Source organism: Oncorhynchus keta, chromosome 26 (genome assembly GCF_023373465.1).
Source record: "Oncorhynchus keta strain PuntledgeMale-10-30-2019 chromosome 26, Oket_V2, whole genome shotgun sequence".
Classification (NCBI taxonomy): Eukaryota; Metazoa; Chordata; class Actinopteri; order Salmoniformes; family Salmonidae; genus Oncorhynchus; species Oncorhynchus keta.
The window spans coordinates 44,918,023-44,944,572 of record NC_068446.1 but is presented as its reverse complement, the minus strand read 5'-3'; the positions used below and the strand labels follow the sequence as shown (position 1 = coordinate 44,944,572).

The 26,550-nt window shown below is 50.3% G+C and overlaps 1 protein-coding gene and 1 long non-coding RNA gene across 17 annotated transcripts in view; one reads left to right on the top strand and one right to left on the bottom strand.

Moving 5' to 3' along the window:
- The window catches only part of cracr2b (calcium release activated channel regulator 2B), a 98,072-nt gene that overhangs the window by 63,431 nt on the left and 8,091 nt on the right, over positions 1-26,550 (bottom strand). For all 3 annotated transcript variants that reach the window (XM_052481070.1, XM_052481072.1, XM_052481071.1), the window contains exons 7-14: positions 25,457-25,547; positions 24,993-25,088; positions 20,399-20,586; positions 19,944-20,015; positions 19,589-19,643; positions 12,696-12,775; positions 12,382-12,505; positions 12,058-12,190 (exon numbers count right to left, since the gene is read on the bottom strand). In XM_052481070.1, the coding sequence (XP_052337030.1) occupies positions 12,058-12,190; positions 12,382-12,505; positions 12,696-12,775; positions 19,589-19,643; positions 19,944-20,015; positions 20,399-20,586; positions 24,993-25,088; positions 25,457-25,547 (839 nt within the window). The remainder of the gene's footprint in view (positions 1-12,057; positions 12,191-12,381; positions 12,506-12,695; positions 12,776-19,588; positions 19,644-19,943; positions 20,016-20,398; positions 20,587-24,992; positions 25,089-25,456; positions 25,548-26,550) is intronic.
- Positions 16,341-19,307, top strand: LOC127912172 (uncharacterized). Of its 14 annotated transcripts, none has more exons than XR_008081272.1 (5): positions 16,341-16,443; positions 17,155-17,233; positions 17,786-17,944; positions 18,024-18,393; positions 19,230-19,307. It is a non-coding gene; the product is annotated as an uncharacterized LOC127912172 (long non-coding RNA). The 14 variants fall into 14 exon arrangements; XR_008081273.1 differs by having other exon boundaries at positions 16,342-16,443; positions 17,821-17,944; XR_008081268.1 differs by having other exon boundaries at positions 16,346-16,443; positions 17,155-17,312; positions 17,866-17,944.

Below are 26,550 nucleotides of genomic sequence, written 5' to 3'. Positions count from 1 at the left end.
GACCACTAAATACACACAGACCACTATATACACACAGACCACTATATACACATTCATACCACTATACACACAGACCACTATATACACACACAGACCACTATATACACACTATATACACACAGACCACTATATACACACAGACCACTATATACACACAGACCACTATATACACACAGACCACTATATACACACTATATACACACAGACCACTATATACACACAGACCACTATATACACACAGACCACTATATACACACAGACCACTATATACACACAGACCACTATATACACACACCACTATACACACACAGACCACTATACACACACAGACCACTATATACACACAGACCACTATATACACACAGACCACTACATACACACAGACCACTATATACACACAGACCACTATATACACACAGACCACTATATACACACAGACCACTATATACACACAGACCACTATATACACACAGACCACTATATACACACAGACCACTATACACACAGACCACTATATACACACAGACCACTATATACACACAGACCACTATATACACACAGACCACTATATACACACACCACTATACACACACAGACCACTATACACACACAGACCACTATATACACACAGACCACTATATACACACAGACCACTACATACACACAGACCACTATATACACACAGACCACTATATACACACAGACCACTATATACACACAGACCACTATATACACACAGACCACTATATACACACAGACCACTATATACACACAGACCACTATATACACACAGACCACTATATACACACAGACCACTATACACACAGACCACTACATACACACCACTGTACGCACACAGACCACTATATACACACACAGACCACTATATAAACACAGACCACTATATACACACAGACCATTATACACACAGACCACTATATACACACAGACCACTATATACACACAGACCATTATACACAGAGAGGCCTGTAATATTCATCATAGGGACCCTTCAACTATGACAGATAAAATGAGAAAAAAAATGTCCAGAAAATCACATTGTAGGATTTTTCATGAATTTCATTTATGGTGGAAAATAAGTATCCACTATTCTCCATGTAGTCCACTACCTCCCCATGAAGTCCACTACCTCCCCATGTAGTCCACTACCTCCCCATGTAATCCACTACCTCCCCATGCAGGCCACTACCTCCCATATTCCCCATGTAGTCCACTACCTCCCCATGTAATCCACTACCTCCCCATGCAGGCCACTACCTCCCATATTCCCCATGTAGTCCACTACCTCCCCATGTAGTCCACTACCTCCCCATGTAGTCCACTACCTCCCCATGCAGGCCACTACCTCCCATATTCCCCATGTAGTCCACTCCCTCCCCTATTCCCCATGTAGTCCACTCCCTCCCCTATTCTCCATGTAGTCCACTACCTCCCCTATTCCCCATGTAGTCCACTACCTCCCCTATTCGCCATGTAGTCCACTCCCTCCCCTATTCCCCATGTAGTCCACTACCTCACCATGTAATCCACTACCTCCCCATGTAGTCCACTACCTCCCCATGTAGTCCACTACCTCCCCATGTAGTCCACTACCTCCCCATGTAGTCCACTACCTCCCCATGTAGTCCACTACCTCCCCATGTAGTCCACTACCTCCCCATGTAGTCCACTACCTCCCCATGTAGTCCACTACCTCCCCATGTAGTCCACTACCTCACCATGTAATCCACTACCTCCCCATGTAGTCCACTACCTCCCCATGTAGTCCACTACCTCCCCATGTAGTCCACTACCTCCCCATGTAGTCCACTACCTCCCCATGTAGTCCACTCCCTCCCCATGTAGTCCACTCCCTCCCCTATTCCCCATGTAGTCCACTACCTCCCCATGTAGTCCACTACCTCCCCATGTAGTCCACTACCTCCCCATGTAGTCCACTACCTCCCCCTGTAGTCCATTACCTCCCCATGTAGTCCACTACCTCCCCATGTAATCCACTACCTCCCCATGTAGTCCACTACCTCCCCTGTAGTCCATTACCTCCCCATGTAGTCGACTACCTCCCCATGTAATCCACTACCTCCCCTTGTAATCCACTACATCCCCTTGTAATCCACTACCTACCCTATTCCCCATGTAGTCCACTACCTCCCCATGTAATCCACTACCTCCCCATGTAATCCACTACCTCCCCATGTAATCCACTACCTCCCCATGTAATCCACTACCTCCCCATGTAATCCACTACCTCCCCTATTCCCCATGTAATCCACTACCTCCCCCTGTAGTAAACTACCTCGCCATGTAGTCTACTACCTCCACTATTCCCCATGTAGTCCACTACCTCCCCATGTAGTCCACTACCTCCCCATGTAGTCCACTACCTCCCCATGTAGTCCACTACCTCCCCATGTAGTCCACTACCTCCCCTATTCCCCATGTAGTCCACTACCTCCCCACGTAGTCCACTACCTCCCCTATTCTCCATGTAATCCACTCCCTCCCCTATTCCAATGTAGTCCACTACCTCCACTATTCCCCATGTAGTTCACTCCCTCCCCTATTCCCCATGTAGTCCACTACCTCCCCTATTCCCCATGTAGTGCACTACCTCCCCTATTCCCCATGTAGTCCACTACCTCCCCATGTAGTCCACTACCTCCCCAAGTAGTCCACTACCTCCCCATGTAGTCCACTACCTCCCCATGTAGTCCACTACCTCCCCATGTAGTCCACTCCCTCCCCATGTAGTCCACTCCCTCCCCATGTAGTCCACTCCCCTCCCCATGTAGTCCACTCCCTCCCCTATTCTCCATGTAGTCCACTCCCTCCCCTATTCTCCATGTAGTCCACTACCTCCCCTATTCTCCATGTAGTCCACTCCCTCCCCTATTCCCCATGTAGTCCACTCCCTCCCCATGTAGTCCACTCCCTACCCTATTCTCCATGTAGTCCACTCCCTACCCTATTCTCCATGTAGTCCACTACCTCCCCTATTCTCCATGTAGTCCACTCCCTCCCCTATTCCCCATGTAGTCCACTCCCTCCCCATGTAGTCCACTCCCTCCCCATGTAGTCCACTCCCTCCCCTATTCTCCATGTAGTCCACTACCTCCCATATTCCCCATGTAGTCCACTCCCTCCACTATTCCCCATGTAGTCCACTCCCTCCACTATTCCCCATGTAGTCCACTCCCTCCACTATTCCCCATGTAGTCCACTCCCTCCACTATTCCCCATGTAGTCCACTCCCTCCCCTATTCTCCATGTAGTCCACTCACTCCCCTATTATCCATGTAGTCCACTCCCTCCCCTATTCCTCATGTAGTCCACTACCTCCCCTATTTCCTATGTAGTCCACTACCTCCCCATGTAGTCCACTACCTCCCCATGTAGTCCACTACCTCCCCATGTAGTCCACTCCCTCCCCTATTCTCCATGTAGTCCACTACCTCCCATATTCCCCATGTAGTCCACTCCCTCCACTATTCCCCATGTAGTCCACTCCCTCCACTATTCCCCATGTAGTCCACTCCCTCCACTATTCCCCATGTAGTCCACTCCCTCCACTATTCCCCATGTAGTCCACTCCCTCCCCTATTCTCCATGTAGTCCACTCCCTCCCCTATTCTCCATGTAGTCCACTCCCTCCCCTATTCTCCATGTAGTCCACTCCCTCCCCTATTCTCCATGTAGTCCACTCCCTCCCCTATTCTCCATGTAGTCCACTCCCTCCCTATTCTCCATATAGTCCACTCCCTCCCCTATTCGCCATGTAGTCCACTCCCTCCCCTATTCCCCATGTAGTCCACTCCCTCCCTATTCCCCATGTAGTCCACTCCCTCCCCTATTCTCCATGTAGTCCACTCCCTCCCTATTCTCCATGTAGTCCACTCCCTCCCCTATTCTCCATGTAGTCCACTCCCTCCCCTATTCCCCATGTAGTCCACTCCCTCCCCTATTCCCCATGTAGTCCACTCCCTCCCCTATTCTCCATGTAGTCCACTCCCTCCACGATTCCCCATGTAGGCCACTCCCTCCCCTATTCCCCATGTAGTCCACTACCTCCCCATGTAGTCCACTACCTCCCCATGTAGTCCACTACCTCCCCATGTAGTCCACTACCTCCCCATGTAGTCCACTCCCTTCCCATGTAGTCCACTACCTCCCCATGTAGTCCACTACCTCCCCTATTCTCCATGTAGTCCACTACCTGCCCATGTAGTCCACTACCTCCCCATGTAGTCCACTACCTCCCCATGTAGTCCACTACCTCCCCATGTAGTCCACTACCTCCCCATGTAGTCCACTACCTCCCCATGCAGGCCACTACCTCCCATATTCCCCATGTAGTCCACTACCTCCCCATGTAGTCCACTACCTCCCCATGCAGGCCACTACCTCCCATATTCCCCATGTAGTCCACTACCTCCCCATGTAATCCACTACCTCCCCATGCAGGCCACTACCTCCCATATTCCCCATGTAGTCCACTACCTCCCCATGTAGTCCACTACCTCCCCATGTAGTCCACTACCTCCCCATGCAGGCCACTACCTCCCCATGCAGGCCACTACCTCCCCATGCAGGCCACTACCTCCCATATTCCCCATGTAGTCCACTCCCTCCCCTATTCCCCATGTAGTCCACTCCCTCCCCTATTCTCCATGTAGTCCACTACCTCCCCTATTCCCCATGTAGTCCACTACCTCCCCTATTCGCCATGTAGTCCACTCCCTCCCCTATTCCCCATGTAGTCCACTACCTCACCATGTAATCCACTACCTCCCCATGTAGTCCACTACCTCCCCATGTAGTCCACTACCTCCCCATGTAGTCCACTACCTCCCCATGTAGTCCACTACCTCCCCATGTAGTCCACTCCCTCCCCATGTAGTCCACTCCCTCCCCATGTAGTCCACTCCCTCCCCTATTCCCCATGTAGTCCACTACCTCACCATGTAATCCACTACCTCCCGTGTAGTCCACACCTCCCCGTGTAGTCCACTACCTCCCCGTGTAGTCCACTACCTCCCCATGTAGTCCACTACCTCCCCATGTAGTCCACTACCTCCCCATGTAGTCCACTACCTCCCCCTGTAGTCCATTACCTCCCCATGTAGTCGACTACCTCCCCATGTAATCCACTACCTCCCCATGTAATCCACTACATCCCCTTGTAATCCACTACCTCCCCTATTCCCCATGTAGTCCACTACCTCCCCATGTAATCCACTACCTCCCCATGTAATCCACTACCTCCCCATGTAATCCACTACCTCCCCATGTAATCCACTACCTCCCCATGTAATCCACTACCTCCCCTATTCCCCATGTAATCCACTACCTCCCCTGTAGTAAACACCTCGCCATGTAGTCTACTACCTCCACTATTCCCCATGTAGTCCACTACCTCCCCATGTAGTCCACTACCTCCCCATGTAGTCCACTACCTCCCATGTAGTCCACTACCTCCCCATGTAGTCCACTACCTCCCTATTCCCCATGTAGTCCACTACCTCCCCACGTAGTCCACTACCTCCCTATTCTCCATGTAATCCACTCCGTCCCCTATTCCCATGTAGTCCACTACCTCCACTATTCCCCATGTAGTTCACTCCCTCCCCTATTCCCCATGTAGTCCACTACCTCCCTATTACCCATGTAGTCCACTACCTCCCCTATTCCCCATGTAGTCCACTACCTCCCCATGTAGTCCACTACCTCCCCATGTAGTCCACTACCTCCCCATGTAGTCCACTACCTCCCCATGTAGTCCACTACCTCCCCATGTAGTCCACTACATCCCCATGTAGTCCACTACCTCCCCATGTAGTCCACTACCTCCCCATGTAGTCCACTCCTCCCCATGTAGTCCACTCCCTCCCCATGTAGTCCACTCCCTCCCCATGTAGTCCACTCCCTCCCCATGTAGTCCACTCCCTCCCCTATTCTCCATGTAGTCCACTCCTCCCCTATTCTCCATGTAGTCCACTACCTCCCCTATTCTCCATGTAGTCCACTCCCTCCCCTATTCCCCATGTAGTCCACTCCCTCCCCTATTCCCCATGTAGTCCACTCCCTCCCCATGTAGTCCACTCCCTCCCCTATTCTCCATGTAGTCCACTCCCTACCCTATTCTCCATGTAGTCCACTCCCTACCCTATTCTCCATGTAGTCCACTACCTCCCTATTCTCCATGTAGTCCACTCCTCCCTATTCCCCATGTAGTCCACTCCTCCCCATGTAGTCCACTCCTCCCCATGTAGTCCACTCCCTCCCTATTCTCCATGTAGTCCATTACCTCCCATATTCCCCATGTAGTCCACTCCCTCCACTATTCCCCATGTAGTCCACTCCCTCCACTATTCCCCATGTAGTCCACTCCCTCCACTATTCCCCATGTAGTCCACTCCCTCCCCTATTCTCCATGTAGTCCACTCCCTCCCCTATTATCCATGTAGTCCACTCCCTCCCCTATTCCCCATGTAGTCCACTACCTCCCCTATTCCCTATGTAGTCCACTACCTCCCCATGTAGTCCACTACCTCCCCATGTAGTCCACTACCTCCCCTATTCTCCATGTAGTCCACTACCTCCCATATTCCCCATGTAGTCCACTCCCTCCACTATTCCCCATGTAGTCCACTCCCTCCACTATTCCCCATGTAGTCCACTCCCTCCACTATTCCCCATGTAGTCCACTCCCTCCACTATTCCCCATGTAGTCCACTCCCTCCACTATTCCCCATGTAGTCCACTCCCTCCCCTATTCCCCATGTAGTCCACTCCCTCCCCTATTCCCCATGTAGTCCACTCCCTCCCCTATTCCCCATGTAGTCCACTCCCTCCCCTATTCTCCATGTAGTCCACTCCCTCCCCTATTCTCCATGTAGTCCACTACCTCCCATATTCCCCATGTAGTCCACTCCCTCCACTATTCCCCATGTAGTCCACTCCCTCCACTATTCCCCATGTAGTCCACTCCCTCCACTATTCCCCATGTAGTCCACTCCCTCCACTATTCCCCATGTAGTCCACTCCCTCCACTATTCCCCATGTAGTCCACTCCCTCCCCCTATTCCCCATGTAGTCCACTCCTCCCCTATTCCCCATGTAGTCCACTCCCTCCCCTATTCTCCATGTAGTCCACTCCCTCCCTATTCTCCATGTAGTCCACTCCCTCCCCTATTCTCCATATAGTCCACTCCCTCCCCTATTCCCATGTAGTCCACTCCTCCCCTATTCCCCATGTAGTCCACTCCCTCCCCTATTCCCCATGTAGTCCCACCCTCCACTATTCCCCATGTAGTCCACTCCCTCCACTATTCCCCATGTAGTCCACTCCCTCCACTATTCCCCATGTAGTCCACTCCCTCCACTATTCCCCATGTAGTCCACTCCCTCCCCTATTCTCCATGTAGTCCACTCCCTCCCCTATTCTCCATGTAGTCCACTCCCCCCTATTCTCCATGTAGTCCACTCCCTCCCCTATTCCCCATGTAGTCCACTCCCTCCCCTATTCCCCATGTAGTCCACTCCCTCCCTATTCCCCATGTAGTCCACTCCCTCCCCTATTCTCCATGTAGTCCACTCCCTCCCCTATTCCCCATGTAGTCCACTACCTCCCCATGTAGTCCACTACCTCCCCATGTAGTCCACTACCTCCCATGTAGTCCACTACCTCCCCATGTAGTCCACTACCTCCCCATGTAGTCCACTACCTCCCCATGTAGTCCACTACCTCCCCATGTAGTCCACTACCTCCCCATGTAGTCCACTACCTCCCCATGTAGTCCACTATTCCCCATGTAGTCCACTCCCTCCCCTATTCTCCATGTAGTCCACTCCCTCCCCTATTATCCATGTAGTCCACTCCCTCCCCTATTCCCCATGTAGTCCACTACCTCCCCTATTCCCTATGTAGTCCACTACCTCCCCACGTAGTCCACTACCTCCCCATGTAGTCCACTCCCTCCCCTATTCTCCATGTAGTCCACTACCTCCCATATTCCCCATGTAGTCCACTCCCTCCACTATTCCCCATGTAGTCCACTCCTCCACTATTCCCCATGTAGTCCACTCCCTCCACTATTCCCCATGTAGTCCACTCCCTCCACTATTCCCATGTAGTCCACTCCCTCCACTATTCCCCATGTAGTCCACTCCCTCCCTATTCCCCATGTAGTCCACTCCCTCCCCTATTCCCCATGTAGTCCACTCCCTCCCTATTCCCCATGTAGTCCACTCCCTCCCTATTCTCCATGTAGTCCACTCCCTCCCTATTCTCCATGTAGTCCACTACCTCCCATATTCCCCATGTAGTCCACTCCCTCCACTATTCCCCATGTAGTCCACTCCTCCACTATTCCCCATGTAGTCCACTCCCTCCACTATTCCCCATGTAGTCCACTCCCTCCACTATTCCCCATGTAGTCCACTCCCTCCACTATTCCCCATGTAGTCCACTCCCTCCCCTATTCCCCATGTAGTCCACTCCCTCCCCTATTCCCCATGTAGTCCACTCCCTCCCCTATTCTCCATGTAGTCCACTCCCTCCCCTATTCTCCATGTAGTCCACTCCCTCCCCTATTCTCCATATAGTCCACTCCCTCCCCTATTCGCCATGTAGTCCACTCCCTCCCCTATTCCCCATGTAGTCCACTCCCTCCCCTATTCCCCATGTAGTCCACTCCCTCCACTATTCCCCATGTAGTCCACTCCCTCCACTATTCCCCATGTAGTCCACTCCCTCCCCTATTCCCCATGTAGTCCACTCCCTCCACTATTCCCCATGTAGTCCACTCCCTCCACTATTCCCCATGTAGTCCACTCCCTCCCCTATTCTCCATGTAGTCCACCCCCCCCTATTCTCCATGTAGTCCACTCCCTCCCCTATTCTCCATGTAGTCCACTCCCTCCCCTATTCCCCATGTAGTCCACTCCCTCCCTATTCCCCATGTAGTCCACTCCCTCCCCTATTCCCCATGTAGTCCACTCCCTCCCCTATTCTCCATGTAGTCCACTCCCTCCCCTATTCCCCATGTAGTCCACTCCCTCCCTATTCTACATGTAGTCCACTACCTCCCCATGTAGTCCACTACCTCCCCATGTAGTCCACTACCTCCCCATGTAGTCCACTACCTCCCCATGTAGTCCACTACCTCCCCATGTAGTCCACTACCTCCCCATGTAGTCCACTACCTCCCCATGTAGTCCACTACCTCCCCATGTAGTCCACTACCTCCCCATGTAGTCCACTACCTCCCCTATTCTCCATGTAGTCCACTCCCTCCCCTATTCTCCATGTAGTCCACTCCCTCCCCTATTCTCCATATAGTCCACTCCCTCCCCTATTCGCCATGTAGTCCACTCCCTCCCCTATTCCCCATGTAGTCCACTCCCTCCCCTATTCCCCATGTAGTCCACTCCCTCCACTATTCCCCATGTAGTCCACTCCCTCCACTATTCCCCATGTAGTCCACTCCCTCCACTATTCCCCATGTAGTCCACTCCCTCCACTATTCCCCATGTAGTCCACTCCCTCCCCTATTCTCCATGTAGTCCACTCCCTCCCCTATTCTCCATGTAGTCCACTCCCTCCCCTATTCCCCATGTAGTCCACTCCCTCCCCTATTCTCCATGTAGTCCACTCCCTCCCCTATTCCCCATGTAGTCCACTACCTCCCCATGTAGTCCACTACCTCCCCATGTAGTCCACTACCTCCCCATGTAGTCCACTACCTCCCCATGTAGTCCACTACCTCCCCATGTAGTCCACTACCTCCCCATGTAGTCCACTACCTCCCCATGTAGTCCACTACCTCCCCATGTAGTCCACTACCTCCCCATGTAGTCCACTACCTCCCCATGTAGTCCACTATTCCCCATGTAGTCCACTCCCTCCCCTATTCTCCATGTAGTCCACTCCCTCCCCTATTATCCATGTAGTCCACTCCCTCCCCTATTCCCCATGTAGTCCACTACCTCCCCTATTCCCTATGTAGTCCACTACCTCCCCATGTAGTCCACTACCTCCCCATGTAGTCCACTCCCTCCCCTATTCTCCATGTAGTCCACTACCTCCCATATTCCCCATGTAGTCCACTCCCTCCACTATTCCCCATGTAGTCCACTCCCTCCACTATTCCCCATGTAGTCCACTCCCTCCACTATTCCCCATGTAGTCCACTCCCTCCACTATTCCCCATGTAGTCCACTCCCTCCACTATTCCCCATGTAGTCCACTCCCTCCACTATTCCCCATGTAGTCCACTCCCTCCCCTATTCCCCATGTAGTCCACTCCCTCCCCTATTCCCCATGTAGTCCACTCCCTCCCCTATTCCCCATGTAGTCCACTCCCTCCCCTATTCTCCATGTAGTCCACTCCCTCCCCTATTCTCCATGTAGTCCACTACCTCCCATATTCCCCATGTAGTCCACTCCCTCCACTATTCCCCATGTAGTCCACTCCCTCCACTATTCCCCATGTAGTCCACTCCCTCCACTATTCCCCATGTAGTCCACTCCCTCCACTATTCCCCATGTAGTCCACTCCCTCCACTATTCCCCATGTAGTCCACTCCCTCCCCTATTCCCCATGTAGTCCACTCCCTCCCCTATTCCCCATGTAGTCCACTCCCTCCCCTATTCTCCATGTAGTCCACTCCCTCCCCTATTCTCCATGTAGTCCACTCCCTCCCCTATTCTCCATATAGTCCACTCCCTCCCCTATTCGCCATGTAGTCCACTCCCTCCCTATTCCCCATGTAGTCCACTCCCTCCACTATTCCCCATGTAGTCCACTCCCTCCACTATTCCCCATGTAGTCCACTCCTCCACTATTCCCCATGTAGTCCACTCCCTCCACTATTCCCCATGTAGTCCACTCCCTCCACTATTCCCCATGTAGTCCACTCCCTCCACTATTCCCCATGTAGTCCACTCCCTCCCCTATTCTCCATGTAGTCCACTCCCTCCCCTATTCTCCATGTAGTCCACTCCCTCCCCTATTCTCCATGTAGTCCACTCCCTCCCCTATTCCCCATGTAGTCCACTCCCTCCCCTATTCCCCATGTAGTCCACTCCCTCCCCTATTCCCCATGTAGTCCACTCCCTCCCCTATTCTCCATGTAGTCCACTCCCTCCCCTATTCCCCATGTAGTCCACTCCCTCCCCTATTCTCCATGTAGTCCACTCCCTCCCCATGTAGTCCACTACCTCCCCATGTAGTCCACTACCTCCCCATGTAGTCCACTACCTCCCCATGTAGTCCACTACCTCCCCATGTAGTCCACTACCTCCCCATGTAGTCCACTACCTCCCCATGTAGTCCACTACCTCCCCATGTAGTCCACTACCTCCCCATGTAGTCCACTACCTCCCCATGTAGTCCACTACCTCCCCTATTCTCCATGTAGTCCACTACTTCCCCATGTAGTCCACTACCTCCCCATGTAGTCCACTACCTCCCCATGTAGTCCACTACCTCCCCATGTAGTCCACTACCTCCCCATGTAGTCCACTACCTCCCCATGTAGTCCACTACCTCCCCATGTAGTCCACTACCTCCCCATGTAGTCCACTACCTCCCCATGTAGTCCACTACCTCCCCATGTAGTCCACCACCTCCCCATGTAGTCCACTACCTCCCCATGTAGTCCACTTTGAGGAAGTGAATCGTCTTCGACAAAGGCTGATAATCGGCTGAGGGGAACGTGCTGTACCGAAATGAGGGCATGGTAAGTAAGCGAGACAGATTTTGGACATGACCACGTTCTTACCCACAGCAGTACCCAGTGTGTTATTGGGTCTAACTCTCTTACCCACACTAGTACCCAGTGTGTTATTGGGTCTAAATCTCTTACCCACAGTAGTACCCAGTGTGTTATTGGGTCTAACTCTCTTACCCACAGTAGTACCCAGTGTGTTATTGGGTCTAACTCTCTTACCCACAGTAGTACCCAGTGTGTTATTGGGTCTAACTCTCTTACCCACAGTAGTACCCAGTGTGTTATTGGGTCTAACTCTCTTACCCACAGTAGTACCCAGTGTGTTGGGGAAGTGTCCATTGCAGTAGTGGTGGATGAAGGAGCTTTTGCCCACTCCCGAGTTCCCCAAAAACACCACCTTGAATACCCTCTGAGGGTGGGTGCTGGTCAGTCTGGCCTGTAGAGTAAGGAGCAGATGGGGGGGTATGCGACGTTATTCAGTTGGTCTGTCTAAATTCTCAGTCGTAACGTAAGTATGTCCCAGACCTTCCATCGTGGTTTTACAGAATGCAAATGTCCTGCAAATGTCCTATATTTGTATTTGCATCTCTCTCTCTAAGGTGATTCCACTTGAAGAGTCCACAGTACCTGTATTGCTTCAGTCCGTCCATTATCGTCACAGCTGTGTTCTCTGAATCTTCTCTTGGACGAGTTACATGGTATCCCGTCTGAAGCCAGCTCCAGCTCTGATTGGCTGAAAGAGCTCAGCTGTCTTAGTAAATCAACGGGACAGAACATTAGTTACTTCCTTAGGTGAATTATACTTAGTTACTATAAAACAGTCATAATAACTTCATAACTTTAGTTATTATAACTGTTAGTCTATTTTTAATGAAGTTTTAAGATGGCTGCAGCCTGCATAGCATGCGGTTTAACTGGCTGAATCATGGCGGAAAACAAACCTTTCGATTGGCTCGTCTTGCAGTATGTAGTACCCTATCACTGAGCCTTTCTTCCGCAGAGGCTTCCTGACATTAGGAGGCTGAACATGATGGCAGAGAAACCAGAATGAAAAAACAAAAATGGATATAGGTGTTGTTTATTCGGGCACCAAAATGGTGATTTAACAACATTTATTTGGTCAAAAAGACATTAAATATGAACACATGAACATGTTTACAAACGTAAGATAAAAATAGATAACAGATAAATACACAGATATTTAGTTCTCAAGTAAAGTGTTTAATTGTGTAAAGTGCAACAATTACCGTCAACTCAGTTTACTAAACTCTAGTTAAATAATCGTCTCGTCAATATCGCATGTTTCAAATGAAAATCACACTGCTAGATTACAATGAGGTTAAGGATCTTTTTTTTTTTTTGCACATTGCTTTTGCACTAGGAAAATGTCCCGTCCCCTCCCCTCCCCTTCCGTCACCTCCCCTTCCCTCCCCTCCCCTCCCTCCCCGTCCCGTCCCGTCCCCTCCCCTTCAGTCCCGTCCCCCCTTCAGTCCCGTCCCCTCCCGTCCCCCCCTTCCGTCCCTTCCCCCCCTCCCGTCCCTCCCTCCCCTTCAGTCCCCTCCCCTCCCGTCCCCTCCCCTTCCGTCCCTTCCCTCCCCTCCCGTCCCGTCCCCTCCCCTTCAGTCCCCTCCCCTCCCGTCCCCCCTCCCGTCCCGTCCCCTCCCGGTGCAGTTGTTTATTTTACAATATTGTACTGTATGCTGGATTGCAAGAACTTCCTGTGTTTTCAATACTTTGTTCCTTTTATTAAATTAAAAACAACAAAAACGTTTGATCGAGAAAGATGAAAGTGTTACCTTGGAATCTACAGACCATTAAAGATACAGTATTATGGGATGCATATTTCTCACCTTCAAAATAACATTGTTCAAAAAAAATACTCAAACTCAACAACAACAACAAACATCTATAAAATGCCGTTTACCTCAGAAACAGCGATGCCGTTTATCTCAGAAACAGCGATGCCGTTTATCTCAGAAACAGCGATGCCGTTTATCTCAGAAACAGCGATGCCGTTTACCTCAGAAACAGCGATTCTCTTTGCGTTGGAACAGACTTGGAGGTACCAGTCTGTTCCTTCGCCACACAATTTTTACATTCATTATGGCCCAGAAGTTTTTCATTTACAATGTAACGTGATCTGACCAAGGAAGATCTCCAGGCCTTGTTTTGCTCACAGCCTCTCTCAAAACATACCCCTAAAAAACAGTGACTCTGAAATATCATCACAGTTACAAATATTACCCAGTACTAGAGATGGCATCTACAAACCATAGGTATGGTTCAGTAGGGGTAGTAGGGGCGTGTCCAGGGAGAACTAGCAAGGTTCAGTAGGGGGTAGTGGGGCTGTGTCCAGGGAGAACTAGCATGGTTCAGTAGGGGGTAGTGGGGCTGTGTCCAGGGAGAACTAGCATGGTTCAGTAGGGGGTAGTGGGGCTGTGTCCAGGGAGAACTAGCATGGTTCAGTAGGGGGTAGTGGGGCTGTGTCCAGGGAGAACTAGCATGGTTCAGTAGGGGTGTGTCCAGGGAGAATTAGCATGGTTCAGTAGGGGTGTGTCCAGGGAGAACTAGCATGGTTCAGTAGGGGTGTGTCCAGGGAGAACTAGCATGGTTCAGTAGGGGTGTGTCCAGGGAGAACTAGCATGGTTCAGTAGAGGTGTGTCCAGGGAGAACTAGCATGGTTCAGTAGGGGTAGTGGGGGTGTGTCCAGCGAGAACTAGCATGGTTCAGTAGGGGTGTGTCCAGGGAGAACTAGCATGGCTCAGTAGTGGTGTGTCCAGGGAGAACTAGCATGGTTCAGTAGGGGTGTGTCCAGGGAGAACTAGCATGGTTCAGTAGTGGTGTGTCCAGGAAGAACTAGCATGGTTCAGTAGTGGTGTGTCCAGGGAGAACTAGCATGGTTCAGTAGGGGTAGTGGGGGTGTGTCCAGGGAGAACTAGCATGGTTCAGTAGGGGTGTGTCCAGGGAGAACTAGCATGGTTCAGTAGTGGTGTGTCCAGGGAGAACTAGCATGGTTCAGTAGGGGTAGTGGGGGTGTGTCCAGGGAGAACTAGCATGGTTCAGTAGTGGTAGTGCGGGTGTGTCCAGGGAGAACTAGCATGGTTCAGTAGGGGTGTGTCACGGGAGAACTAGCATGGTTCAGTAGTGGTAGTGGGGGTGTGTCCAGGGAGAACTAGCATGGTTCAGTAGTGGTGTGTCCAGGGAGAACTAGCATGGTTCAGTAGGGGTAGTGGGGGTGTGTCCAGCGAGAACTAGCATGGTTCAGTAGGGGTGTGTCCAGGGAGAACTAGCATGGTTCAGTAGGGGTAGTGGGGGTGTGTCCAGGGAGAACTAGCATGGTTCAGTAGTGGTAGTGGGGGTGTGTCCAGGGAGAACTAGCATGGTTCAGTAGTGGTAGTGGGGGTGTGTCCAGGGAGAACTAGCATGGTTCAGTAGTGGTAGTGGGGGTGTGTCCAATGAGAACTAGCATGGTTCAGTAGTGGTGTGTCCAGGGAGAACTAGCATTGTTCAGTAGTGGTGTGTCCAGGGAGAACTAGCATGGTTCAGTAGTGGTGTGTCCAAGGAGAACTAGCATGGTTCAGTAGGGGTAGTGGGGGTGTGTCCAGGGAGAACTAGCATGGTTCAGTAGGGGTGTGTCCAGGGAGAACTAGCATGGTTCAGTAGGGGTGTGTCCAAGGAGAACTAGCATGGTTCAGTAGGGGTAGTGGGGGTGTGTCCAGGGAGAACTAGCATGGTTCAGTAGGGGTGTGTCCAGGGAGAACTAGCATGGTTCAGTAGGGGTGTGTCCAGGGAGAACTAGCATGGTTCAGTAGGGGTGTGTCCAGGGAGAACTAGCATGGTTCAGTAGGGGTGTGTCCAGGGAGAACTAGCATGGTTCAGTAGGGGTGTGTCCAGGGAGAACTAGCATGGTTCAGTAGGGGTGTGTCCAGGGAGAACTAGCATGGTTCAGTAGGGGTAGTGGGGGTGTGTCCAGGGAGAACTAGCATGGTTCAGTAGGGGTAGTGGGGGTGTGTCCAGGGAGAACTAACATGGTTCAGTAGGGGTGTGTCCAGGGAGAACTAGCATGGTTCAGTAGGGGCAGTGGGGGCGTGTCCAGGGAGAACTAGCATGGTTCATTGGGGGTGTGTCCAGGGAGAACTAGCATGGTTCAGTTGTGGTAGTAGGGGTGTGTCCAGGGAGAACTAGCATGGTTCAGTTGTGGTAGTAGGGGTGTGTCCAGGGAGAACTAGCATGGTTCAGTAGGCGTGTGTTCAGGGAGAACTAGCATGGTTCAGTAGGGGTGTGTCCAGGGAGAACTAGCATGGTTCAGTAGGGGTAGTGGGGGTGTGTCCAGGGAGAACTAGCATGGTTCAGTAGGGGTGTGTCCAGGGAGAACTAGCATGGTTCAGTAGGGGTGTGTCCAAGGAGAACTAGCATGGTTCAGTAGGGGTAGTGGGGGTGTGTCCAGGGAGAACTAGCATGGTTCAGTAGGGGTGTGTCCAGGGAGAACTAGCATGGTTCAGTAGGGGTGTTTCCAGGGAGAACTAGTATGGTTCAGTAGGGGTGTGTCCATGGAGAACTAGCATGGTTCAGTAGGGGTGTGTCCAGGGAGAACTAGCATGGTTCAGTAGGGGTGTGTCCAGGGAGAACTAGCATGGTTCAGTAGTGGTAGTAGGGGTGTGTCTAGGGAGAACTAGCATGGTTCAGTAGGTGTAGTGGGGGTGTGTCCAGGGAGAACTAGCATGGTTCAGTAGTGGTGTGTCCAGGGAGAACTAGCATGGTTCAGTAGGGGTGTGTCCAGGGAGAACTAGCATGGTTCAGTAGGGGTGTGTCCAGGGAGAACTAGCATGGTTCAGTAGGGGTGTTTCCAGGGAGAACTAGCATGGCTCAGTAGGGGTGTGTCCAGGGAGAACTAGCATGGTTCAGTAGGGGTGTGTCCAGGGAGAACTAGCATGGTTCAGTAGGGGTGTGTCCAGGGAGAACTAGCATGGTTCAGTAGTGGTAGTAGGGGTGTGTCTAGGGAGAACTAGCATGGTTCAGTAGGTGTAGTGGGGGTGTGTCCAGGGAGAACTAGCATGGTTCAGTAGGTGTAGTGGGGGTGTGTCCAGGGAGAACTAGCATGGTTCAGTAGTGGTGTGTCCAGGGAGAACTAGCATGGTTCAGTAGGGGTGTGTCCGGGGAGAACTAGCATGGTTCAGTAGGGGTGTGTCCAGGGAGAACTAGCATGGCTCAGTAGGGGTGTGTCCAGGGAGAACTAGCATGGTTCAGTAGGGGTGTGTCCAGGGAGAACTAGCATGGTTCAATAGGGGTGTGTCCAGGGAGAACTAGCATGGTTCAGTAGGGGTGTGTCCAGGGAGAACTAGCATGGTTCAGTAGTGGTAGTAGGGGTGTGTCTAAAGGAGAACTAGCATGGTTCAGTAGGTGTAGTGGGGGTGTGTCCAGGGAGAACTAGCATGGTTCAGTAGGGGTGTGTCCAGGGAGAACTAGCATGGTTCAGTAGGTGTAGTGGGGGTGTGTCCAGGGAGAACTAGCATGGTTCAGTAGGGGTGTGTCCAGGGAGAACTAGCATGGTTCAGTAGGTGTAGTGGGGTGTGTCCAGGGAGAACTAACATGGTTCAGTAGGGGTGTGTCCAGGGAGAACTAGCATGGTTCAGTAGGGGTAGTAGGGGCGTGTCCAGGGAGAACTAGCATGGTTCAGTAGTGGTGTGTCCAGGGAGAACTAGCATGGTTCAGTAGGGGTGTGTCCAGGGAGAACTAGCATGGTTCAGTAGTGGTGTGTCCAGGGAGAACTAGCATGGTTCAGTAGGGGTGTGTCCAGGGAGAACTAGCATGGTTCAGTAGGGGTGTGTCCAGGGAGAACTAGCATGGTTCATGGTTCAGGGAGAACTAGCATGGTTCAGTAGGGGTGTGTCCAGGGAGAACTAGCATGGTTCAGTAGGGGTGTGTCCAGGGAGAACTAGCATGGTTCAGTAGGGGTGTGTCCAGGGAGAACTAGCATGGTTCAGTAGGGGTGTGTCCAGGGAGAACTAGCATGGTTCAGTAGGGGTAGTAGGGGTGTGTCCAGGGAGAACTAGCATGGTTCAGTAGTGGTAGTAGGGGTGTGTCTAAAGGAGAACTAGCATGGTTCAGTAGGTGTAGTGGGGGTGTGTCCAGGGAGAACTAGCATGGTTCAGTAGGGGTGTGTCCAGGGAGAACTAGCATGGTTCAGTAGGTGTAGTGGGGGTGTGTCCAGGGAGAACTAGCATGGTTCAGTAGGGGTGTGTCCAGGGAGAACTAGCATGGTTCAGTAGGTGTAGTGGGGGTGTGTCCAGGGAGAACTAACATGGTTCAGTAGGGGTGTGTCCAGGGAGAACTAGCATGGTTCAGTAGGGGTAGTAGGGGCGTGTCCAGGGAGAACTAGCATGGTTCAGTAGTGGTGTGTCCAGGGAGAACTAGCATGGTTCAGTAGGGGTGTGTCCAGGGAGAACTAGCATGGTTCAGTAGTGGTGTGTCCAGGGAGAACTAGCATGGTTCAGTAGGGGTGTGTCCAGGGAGAACTAGCATGGTTCAGTAGGGGTGTGTCCAGGGAGAACTAGCATGGTTCAGTAGGGGTGTGTCCAGGGAGAACTAGCATGGTTCAGTAGGGGTGTGTCCAGGGAGAACTAGCATGGTTCAGTAGGGGTGTGTCCAGAGAGAACTAGCATGGTTCAGTAGGGGTAGTAGGGGTGTGTCCAGGGAGAACTAGCATGGTTCAGTAGGGGTGTGTCCAGGGAGAACTAGCATGGTTCAGTAGGGGTAGTAGGGGTGTGTCCAGGGAGAACTAACATGGTTCAGTAGGGGGTAGAGGGGTGTGTCCAGGGAGAACTAGCATGGTTCAGTAGGGGTGTGTCCAGGGAGAACTAGCATGGTTCAGTAGGGGTGTGTCCAGGGAGAACTAGCATGGTTCAGTTGGGGTAGAGGGGCGTGTCCAGGGAGAACTAGCATGGTTCAGTTGGGGTACTGGGGGTGTGTCCAGGGAGAACTAGCATGGTTCAGTAGGGGCGTGTCCAGGGAGAACGAGCATGGTTCAGTAGGGGTGTGTCCAGGGAGAACTATCATGGTTCAGTAGGGGTAGTGGGGGCGTGTCCAGGGAGAACTAGCACGGTTCAGTAGGCGTGTGTCCAGGGAGAACTAGCACGGTTCAGTAGGCGTGTGTCCAGGGAGAACTAGCATGGTTCAGTGGGGGTGTGTCCAGGGAGAACTAGCATGGTTCAGTAGGGGTAGTAGGGGCGTGTCCAGGGAGAACTAACATGGTTCAGTAGTGGTAGTCGGGGTGTGTCCAGGGAGAACTAACATGGTTCAGTAGGGGGTAGTAGGGGTGTGTCCAGGGAGAACTAGCATGGTTCAGTAGGGGTGTGTCCAGGGAGAACTAGCATGGTTCAGTAGGGGGTAGTAGGGGTGTGTCCAGGGAGAACTAACATGGTTCAGTAGGGGGTAGTAGGGGTGTGTCCAGGGAGAACTATCATGGTTCAGTAGAGGTGTGTCCAGGGAGAACTAGCATGGTTCAGTAGGGGTGTGTCCAGGGAGAACTAGCATGGTTCAGTAGTGGTAGTAGGGGCGTGTCCAGGGAGAACTAGCATGGTTCAGTAGTGGTAGTAGGGGCGTGTCCAGGGAGAACTAACATGGTTCATTAGGGGTAGTAGGGGCGTGTCCAGGGAGAACTAGCATGGTTCAGTAGGGGTAGTAGGGGCGTGTCCAGGGGGTGGAGCCCCGTATAGTGACAGTGGGAGTTTGGGAGTGGTGATGGTGGGACAGACTGGTGGAGACGAGGGGAGACGAGGAGAGGCGAGGAGAGAAGAGGAGAGACGAGGAGAGAGCGTCGGTGACTAACACTGACCCTCTTCTGGGACTGATGTGTGTCTTTCTCATCTCTCAGACGTTTGTTCATATCCCTGAGAGGATCAGAAACAAACGCATAGTAACGCGTACAGTAAGCACTTCATAAACAACAAATGTGATTTGCTCTCCAATAAACAAACTGGTAACCCGCAGACAGACAGGCAGACATGCAGGCAGACCACAGGCTGGCAAACACAGACAGACACAGGCAGGCAGGCAGACGACAGGCAGGCAGGCAGTCAGACAGACGACAGGCAGGCAGACACAGACAGACAGACAGACAGACAGACAGACAGACAGACAGACAGACAGACAGACAGACAGACAGACGACAGGCAGGCAGGCAGACAGACCTCAGTAACTCCAACTGCCTCTGCAGACTGTCTTTTTCTTTCTGCATGTTCTTGGAGACCTTGAGCACAGTCCTAGAGAGAAACACACTGACAATCAATGCAAAAGTTGTGGGTTCAATTTCCACAACGATCACGTACACAGACAAAAAATATATTTTCAAGCATACCGTGTCAACAACACAAATATAACATTTTTCAGAGAATATGGCAAAGCACGTAGGAGTTCGCCATCCCCTCTCCGACCTCTCTCTCCCTCCTTTCCCTCTCTGCTCCCCCCTCTCCGACCTCTCCCCCCCCTCTCCGACCTCTCTCTCTCCCTCCTTTCCCTCTCTGCTCCTCCCCTCTCCGACCTCTCTCTCTCTCTCTCTCTCTCTCTCTCTCTCCCTCCCTTCCCTCTCTGCTCCCTCACCCCTCCCTCCCTCCTGGCTCCCTCGGTTTCCCTCCCTCCTCCCTACCTCTCTCTGCTCCTCTCCTCCTGGGCAGTGTTTGACTGAAGGAACTTTAACTGTTTCAGGGCTTTCTGTAGCTCCTCCCGGCTGGTCTCTAGCTGCTCCTGGAGCTGTATGTTCAGACTGTGGAGCTTCTGATTCTGCACCCTGATGTCTGCCTGCTCATAGCCCAGCGCCTGGATACGAGCCTCCAGCTGGGGGGGGGGGAGAAGATGAAGATGAAACAGGATGACTGAATGGATAGCTTACTCATATCAACATACAGTTGAAGTCAGAAGTTTACATCCATACACTTATGTTAAGAGTCATTAAAAACTCGTTTTTCAACCCCTCCACAAATTTCTTGTTAACAAACTATAGTTTTGGCAAGTCGGTTAGGACATTAACTTTGTGCACGACACAAGTCATTTTTCCAACAATTGTTTACAGACAGATTATTTCACTTACAATTCACTGTGTCACAATTCCAATGGGTCAGAAGTTTACATACACTAAGTTGACTGCGCCTTTGAACATCTTGGAAAATTCCAGAAAACTACGTCATGGCTTTCGAAGCTTCTGATAAGCTAATTGACATTTGAGTCAATTAGAGGTGTACCTGTGGGTGTATTTCAAGGCCGACCTTCAAACTCAGTGCCTCTTTGCTTGACATCATGGGAAAATCAAAAGAAATCAGCCAAGACCTCAGAAGAAAAAATGTAGACCTCCACAAGTCTAGTTTAGACAGACCTCTGGTGGCATGTCTTGTGGGGTATGTATGGGTGTCTGAGCTGTGTGCCAGTAGTTTAAACATACCTCTGGTGGGTGTCTGAGCTGTGTGCCAGTAGTTTAAACACACCTCTGGTGGGTGTCTGAGCTGTGTGCTAGTAGTTTAAACACACCTCTGGTGGGTGTCTGAGCTGTGTGCTAGTAGTTTAGACAGACCTCTGGTGGGTGTCTGAGCTGTGTGTTAGTAGTTTAGACAGACCTCTGGTGGGTGTCTGAGCTGTGTGCCTGTAGTTTAGACAGACCTCTGGTGGGTGTCTGAGCTGTGTGCCAGTAGTTTAGACACACCTCTGGTGGGTGTCTGAGCTGTGTGCCAGTAGTTTAGACAGACCTCTGGTGGGTGTCTGAGCTGTGTGCCAGTAGTTTAAACACACCTCTGTGTCTGCTGTGTGCTAGTAGTTTAGACAGACCTCTGGTGGGTGTCTGAGCTGTGTGTTAGTAGTTTAGACAGACCTCTGGTGGGTGTCTGAGCTGTGTGCCTGTAGTTTAGACAGACCTCTGGTGGGTGTCTGAGCTGTGTGTTAGTAGTTTAGACAGACCTCTGGTGGGTGTCTAGCTGTGTGCCAGTAGTTTAGACAGACCTCTGGTGGGTGTCTGAGCTGTGTGTTAGTAGTTTAGACAGACCTCTGGTGGGTGTCTGAGCTGTGTGTTAGTAGTTTAGACAGACCTCTGGTGGGTGTCTGAGCTGTGTGCCTGGTGGGTGTAGTTTAGTTTAGACAGACCTCTGGTGGGTGTCTGAGCTGAGTTTAGTTTAGACAGACCTCTGGTGGGTGTCTGAGCTGTGTGCCAGTAGTTTAGACAGACCTCTGGTGGGTGTCTGAGCTGTGTGTTAGTAGTTTAGACAGACCTCTGGTGGGTGTCTGAGCTGTGTGCCTGTAGTTTAGACAGACCTCTGGTGGGTGTCTGAGCTGTGTGCCAGTAGTTTAGACAGACCTCTAGTGGGTGTCTGAGCTGTGTAAACACACCTCTGGTGGGTGTCTGAGCTGTGTGCCTGTAGTTTAGACAGACCTCTGGTGGGTGTCTGAGCTGTGTGTTAGTAGTTTAAACAGACCTCTGGTGGGTGTCTGAGCTGTGTGTTAGTAGTTTAGACAGACCTCTAGTGGGTGTCTGAGCTGTGTGTTAGTAGTTTAGACAGACCTCTGGTGGGTGTCTGAGCTGTGTGTTAGTAGTTTAGACAGACCTCTGGTGGGTGTCTGAGCTGTGTGCCTGTAGTTTAGACAGACCTCTGGTGGGTGTCTGAGCTGTGTGTTAGTAGTTTAGACAGACCTCTGGTGGGTGTCTGAGCTGTGTGGTAGTTTAGACAGACCTCTGGTGGGTGTCTGAGCTGTGTGTTAGTAGTTTAGACAGACCTCTGGTGGGTGTCTGAGCTGTGTGTTAGTAGTTTAGACAGACCTCTGGTGGGTGTCTGAGCTGTGTGTTAGTAGTTTAGACAGACCTCTGGTGGGTGTCTGAGCTGTGTGTTAGTAGTTTAGACAGACCTCTGGTGGGTGTCTGAGCTGTGTGCTTGTAGTTTAGACAGACCTCTGGTGGGTGTCTGAGCTGTGTGTTAGTAGTTTAGACAGACCTCTGGTGGGTGTCTGAGCTGTGTGTTAGTAGTTTAGACAGACCTCTGGTGGCATGTCTTGTGGGGTATGTATGGGTGTCTGAGCTGTGTGTTAGTAGTTTAGACAGACCTCTGGTGGGTGTCTGAGCTGTGTGCCAGTAGTTTAGACAGACCTCTAGTGGGTGTCTGAGCTGTGTGCCTGTAGTTTAGACAGACCTCTGGTGGGTGTCTGAGCTGTGTGCCAGTAGTTTAGACAGACCTCTGGTGGGTGTCTGAGCTGTGTGCCAGTAGTTTAGACAGACCTCTGGTGGGTGTCTGAGCTGTGTGCCAGTAGTTTAGACAGACCTCTGGTGGGTGTCTGAGCTGTGTGCCAGTAGTTTAGACAGACCTCTGGTGGGTGTCTGAGCTGTGTGCCAGTAGTTTAGACAGACCTCTGGTGGGTGTCTGAGCTGTGTGCCTGTAGTTTAGACAGACCTCTAGTGGGTGTCTGAGCTGTGTGCCAGTAGTTTAGACAGACCTCTGGTGGGTGTCTGAGCTGTGTGCCAGTAGTTTAGACAGACCTCTGGTGGGTGTCTGAGCTGTGTGCCAGTAGTTTAGACAGACCTCTAGTGGGTGTCTGAGCTGTGTGCCTGTAGTTTAGACAGACCTCTAGTGGGTGTCTGAGCTGTGTGCCAGTAGTTTAGACAGACCTCTAGTGGGTGTCTGAGCTGTGTGCCAGTAGTTTAGACAGACCTCTGGTGGGTGTCTGAGCTGTGTGCTAGTACTTTAAACAGACCTCTGGTGGGTGTCTGAGCTGTGTGCCAGTAGTTTAGACAGACCTCTGGTGGGTGTCTGAGCTGTGTGTTAGTAGTTTAGACAGACCTCTGGTGGGTGTCTGAGCTGTGTGTTAGTAGTTTAGACAGACCTCTGGTGGGTGTCTGAGCTGTGTGTTAGTAGTTTAGACAGACCTCTGGTGGGTGTCTGAGCTGTGTGCCAGTAGTTTAGACAGACCTCTGGTGGGTGTCTGAGCTGTGTGTTAGTAGTTTAGACAGACCTCTGGTGGGTGTCTGAGCTGTGTGTTAGTAGTTTAGATAGACCTCTAGTGGGTGTCTGAGCTGTGTGTTAGTAGTTTAGACAGACCTCTGGTGGGTGTCTGAGCTGTGTGCCAGTAGTTTAGACAGACCTCTGGTGGGTGTCTGAGCTGTGTGCCAGTAGTTTAGACAGACCTCTGGTGGGTGTCTGAGCTGTGTGTTAGTAGTTTAGACAGACCTCTGGTGGGTGTCTGAGCTGTGTGTTAGTAGTTTAGACAGACCTCTGGTGGGTGTCTGAGCTGTGTGTTAGTAGTTTAGACAGACCTCTAGTGTGTGTCTGAGCTGTGTGCCAGTAGTTTAGACAGACCTCTGGTGGGTGTCTGAGCTGTGTGTTAGTAGTTTAGACAGACCTCTGGTGGGTGTCTGAGCTGTGTGTTAGTAGTTTAGACAGACCTCTAGTGTAGAAACTAGGGCCTGTATGACCTGCCTTGTTGATAGTGTTGTTAAGAAGGTAGAAACTAGGGCCTGTAGGACCTGCCTTGTTGATAGTGTTGTTAAGAAGGTAGAAACTAGGGCCTGCCTTGTTGATAGTGTTGTTAAGAAGGTAGAAACTAGGGCCTGTAGGACCTGCCTTGTTGATAGTGTTGTTAAGAAGGTAGAAACTAGGGCCTGTAGGACCTGCCTTGTTGATAGTGTTGTTAAGAAGGTAGAAACTAGGGCCTGTAGGACCTGCCTTGTTGATAGTGTTGTTAAGAAGGTAGAAACTAGGGCCTGTAGGACCTGCCTTGTTGATAGTGTTGTTAAGAAGGTAGAAACTAGGGCCTGTAGGACCTGCCTTGTTGATAGTGTTGTTAAGAAGGTAGAAACTAGGGCCTGTAGGACCTGCCTTGTTGATAGTGTTGTTAAGAAGGTAGAAACTAGGGCCTTGTGGGAAATAGCTGAACTTTACTACGACTAGATATTTAACCTTTTAATTTATTATTATTATTTAAACCATTTAATTTAATTTATATGTTTAAAAATGGCTGATGTTGAAGCAGTAGAACAGAATGAATCATGGGAGGTTATATATATTATATATCTTATAAATGGCTAAGAGCCCACTTTATAAAGTGTGAACACTGGCTTAGCCCCGGGTTAAAATCTCCCTTTGTACTCCAGGTGACAGTAGGCACTATGGACTACTTCAAAATGGAGATGGCCTCAATGCTCAGTGCTCTCACAAGACGTCATAATGGGACAGACACAAAGAGTGATCTATCTAAGTCTATGATGTCTCTACCTCTCTCTGCTTGGCCAGGGTGGTCTCCAGTTCCTGCTCCCTCGTCTTCAGCTCCTCAGCAATCTTCTGTCTTCTGTCCCACTGTCTGATACTGTCCTTTAACGTGAAGTACAGTCATCATCATCATCATCATCATCATCATCATCAGCCATTAGTTAGGGCTGAAATACATCACACCATGTTTTTCTGGGACTACGGTGCTGTGGTGGAGAACCGCTCACATTTAACGATTCAGTTAAATCGTAGTGAACTAGTAGTCGTAAAGTACCTCGCTACACCTCGGTGGCAGTACGATTGGAGAAACGGGGCGATATATGCCGAGGCAGGTGTAGCAAAGGAAATCATCGTGGCAACCGAAGTAGATGCTGTGGTCCCGTCTATTGTAAATCGGGGGGTGGCTGTGGGGGTGGCTGTGGGGGTGAGTGCATACCTATTCATACTTTATTCGCAGACCAGATAGCTACCTGAGCGAGTCGTTTCTCTCTCTCCTCTCTGTTCTGACTCTCCATCTCCTCGTATATGGACCGAACCACCCTGTCGTGGTCACTCTCCCGTCTGAAACACAACAACACATTAGAGTATGTTAGTAAGTATGTTACTAGTAAGTATGTTGGTAAGTATGCTAATAAATTGTTAGTAAGTATATTGGTAAGTATGCTAATAGTTTGTTGATAAGTATGTTAATAGTAAGTATGTTGGTAAGTATGTTAGTAAGTATGTTGCTAGTAAGTAGGTTAGTAAGTATGTTAGTAAGTATGTTAGTAAGTATGTTACTAGTAAGTTACTAGTAAGTATGTTACTAATAAGTATGTTGGTAAGTATGTTACTAATAAGTATGTTGGTAAGTATGTTACTAATAAGTATGTTGGTAAGTATGTTAGTAAGTATGTTGGTAAGTATGTTAGTAAGTATGTTGGTAAGTATGTTACTAATAAGTATGTTGGTAAGTATGTTAGTAAGTATGTTGGTAAGTATGTTAGTAAGTATGTTGGTAAGTATGTTACTAATAAGTATGTTGGTAAGTATGTTACTAATAAGTATGTTGGTAAGTATGTTACTAATAAGTATGTTGGTAAGTATGTTACTAATAAGTATGTTGGTAAGTATGTTACTAATAAGTATGTTGGTAAGTATGTTACTAATAAGTATGTTGGTAAGTATGTTACTAATAAGTATGTTGGTAAGTATGTTACTAATAAGTATGTCAGTAAGTATGTTACTAATAAGTATGTCAGTAAGTATGTTACTAATAAGTATGTTAGTAAGTATGTTGGTAAGTATGTTACTAGTAAGTATGTTAGTAATAAGTATGTTGGTAAGTATGTTACTAATAAGTATGTTGGTAAGTATGTTACTAATAAGTATGTTGGTAAGTATGTTACTAATAAGTATGTTGGTAAGTATGTTACTAATAAGTATGTTGGTAAGTATGTTACTAATAAGTATGTTGGTAAGTATGTTAATAGTAAGTATGTTGGTAAGTATGTTACTAATAAGTATGTTGGTAAGTATGTTACTAATAAGTATGTTGGCAAGTATGTTACTAATAAGTATGTCA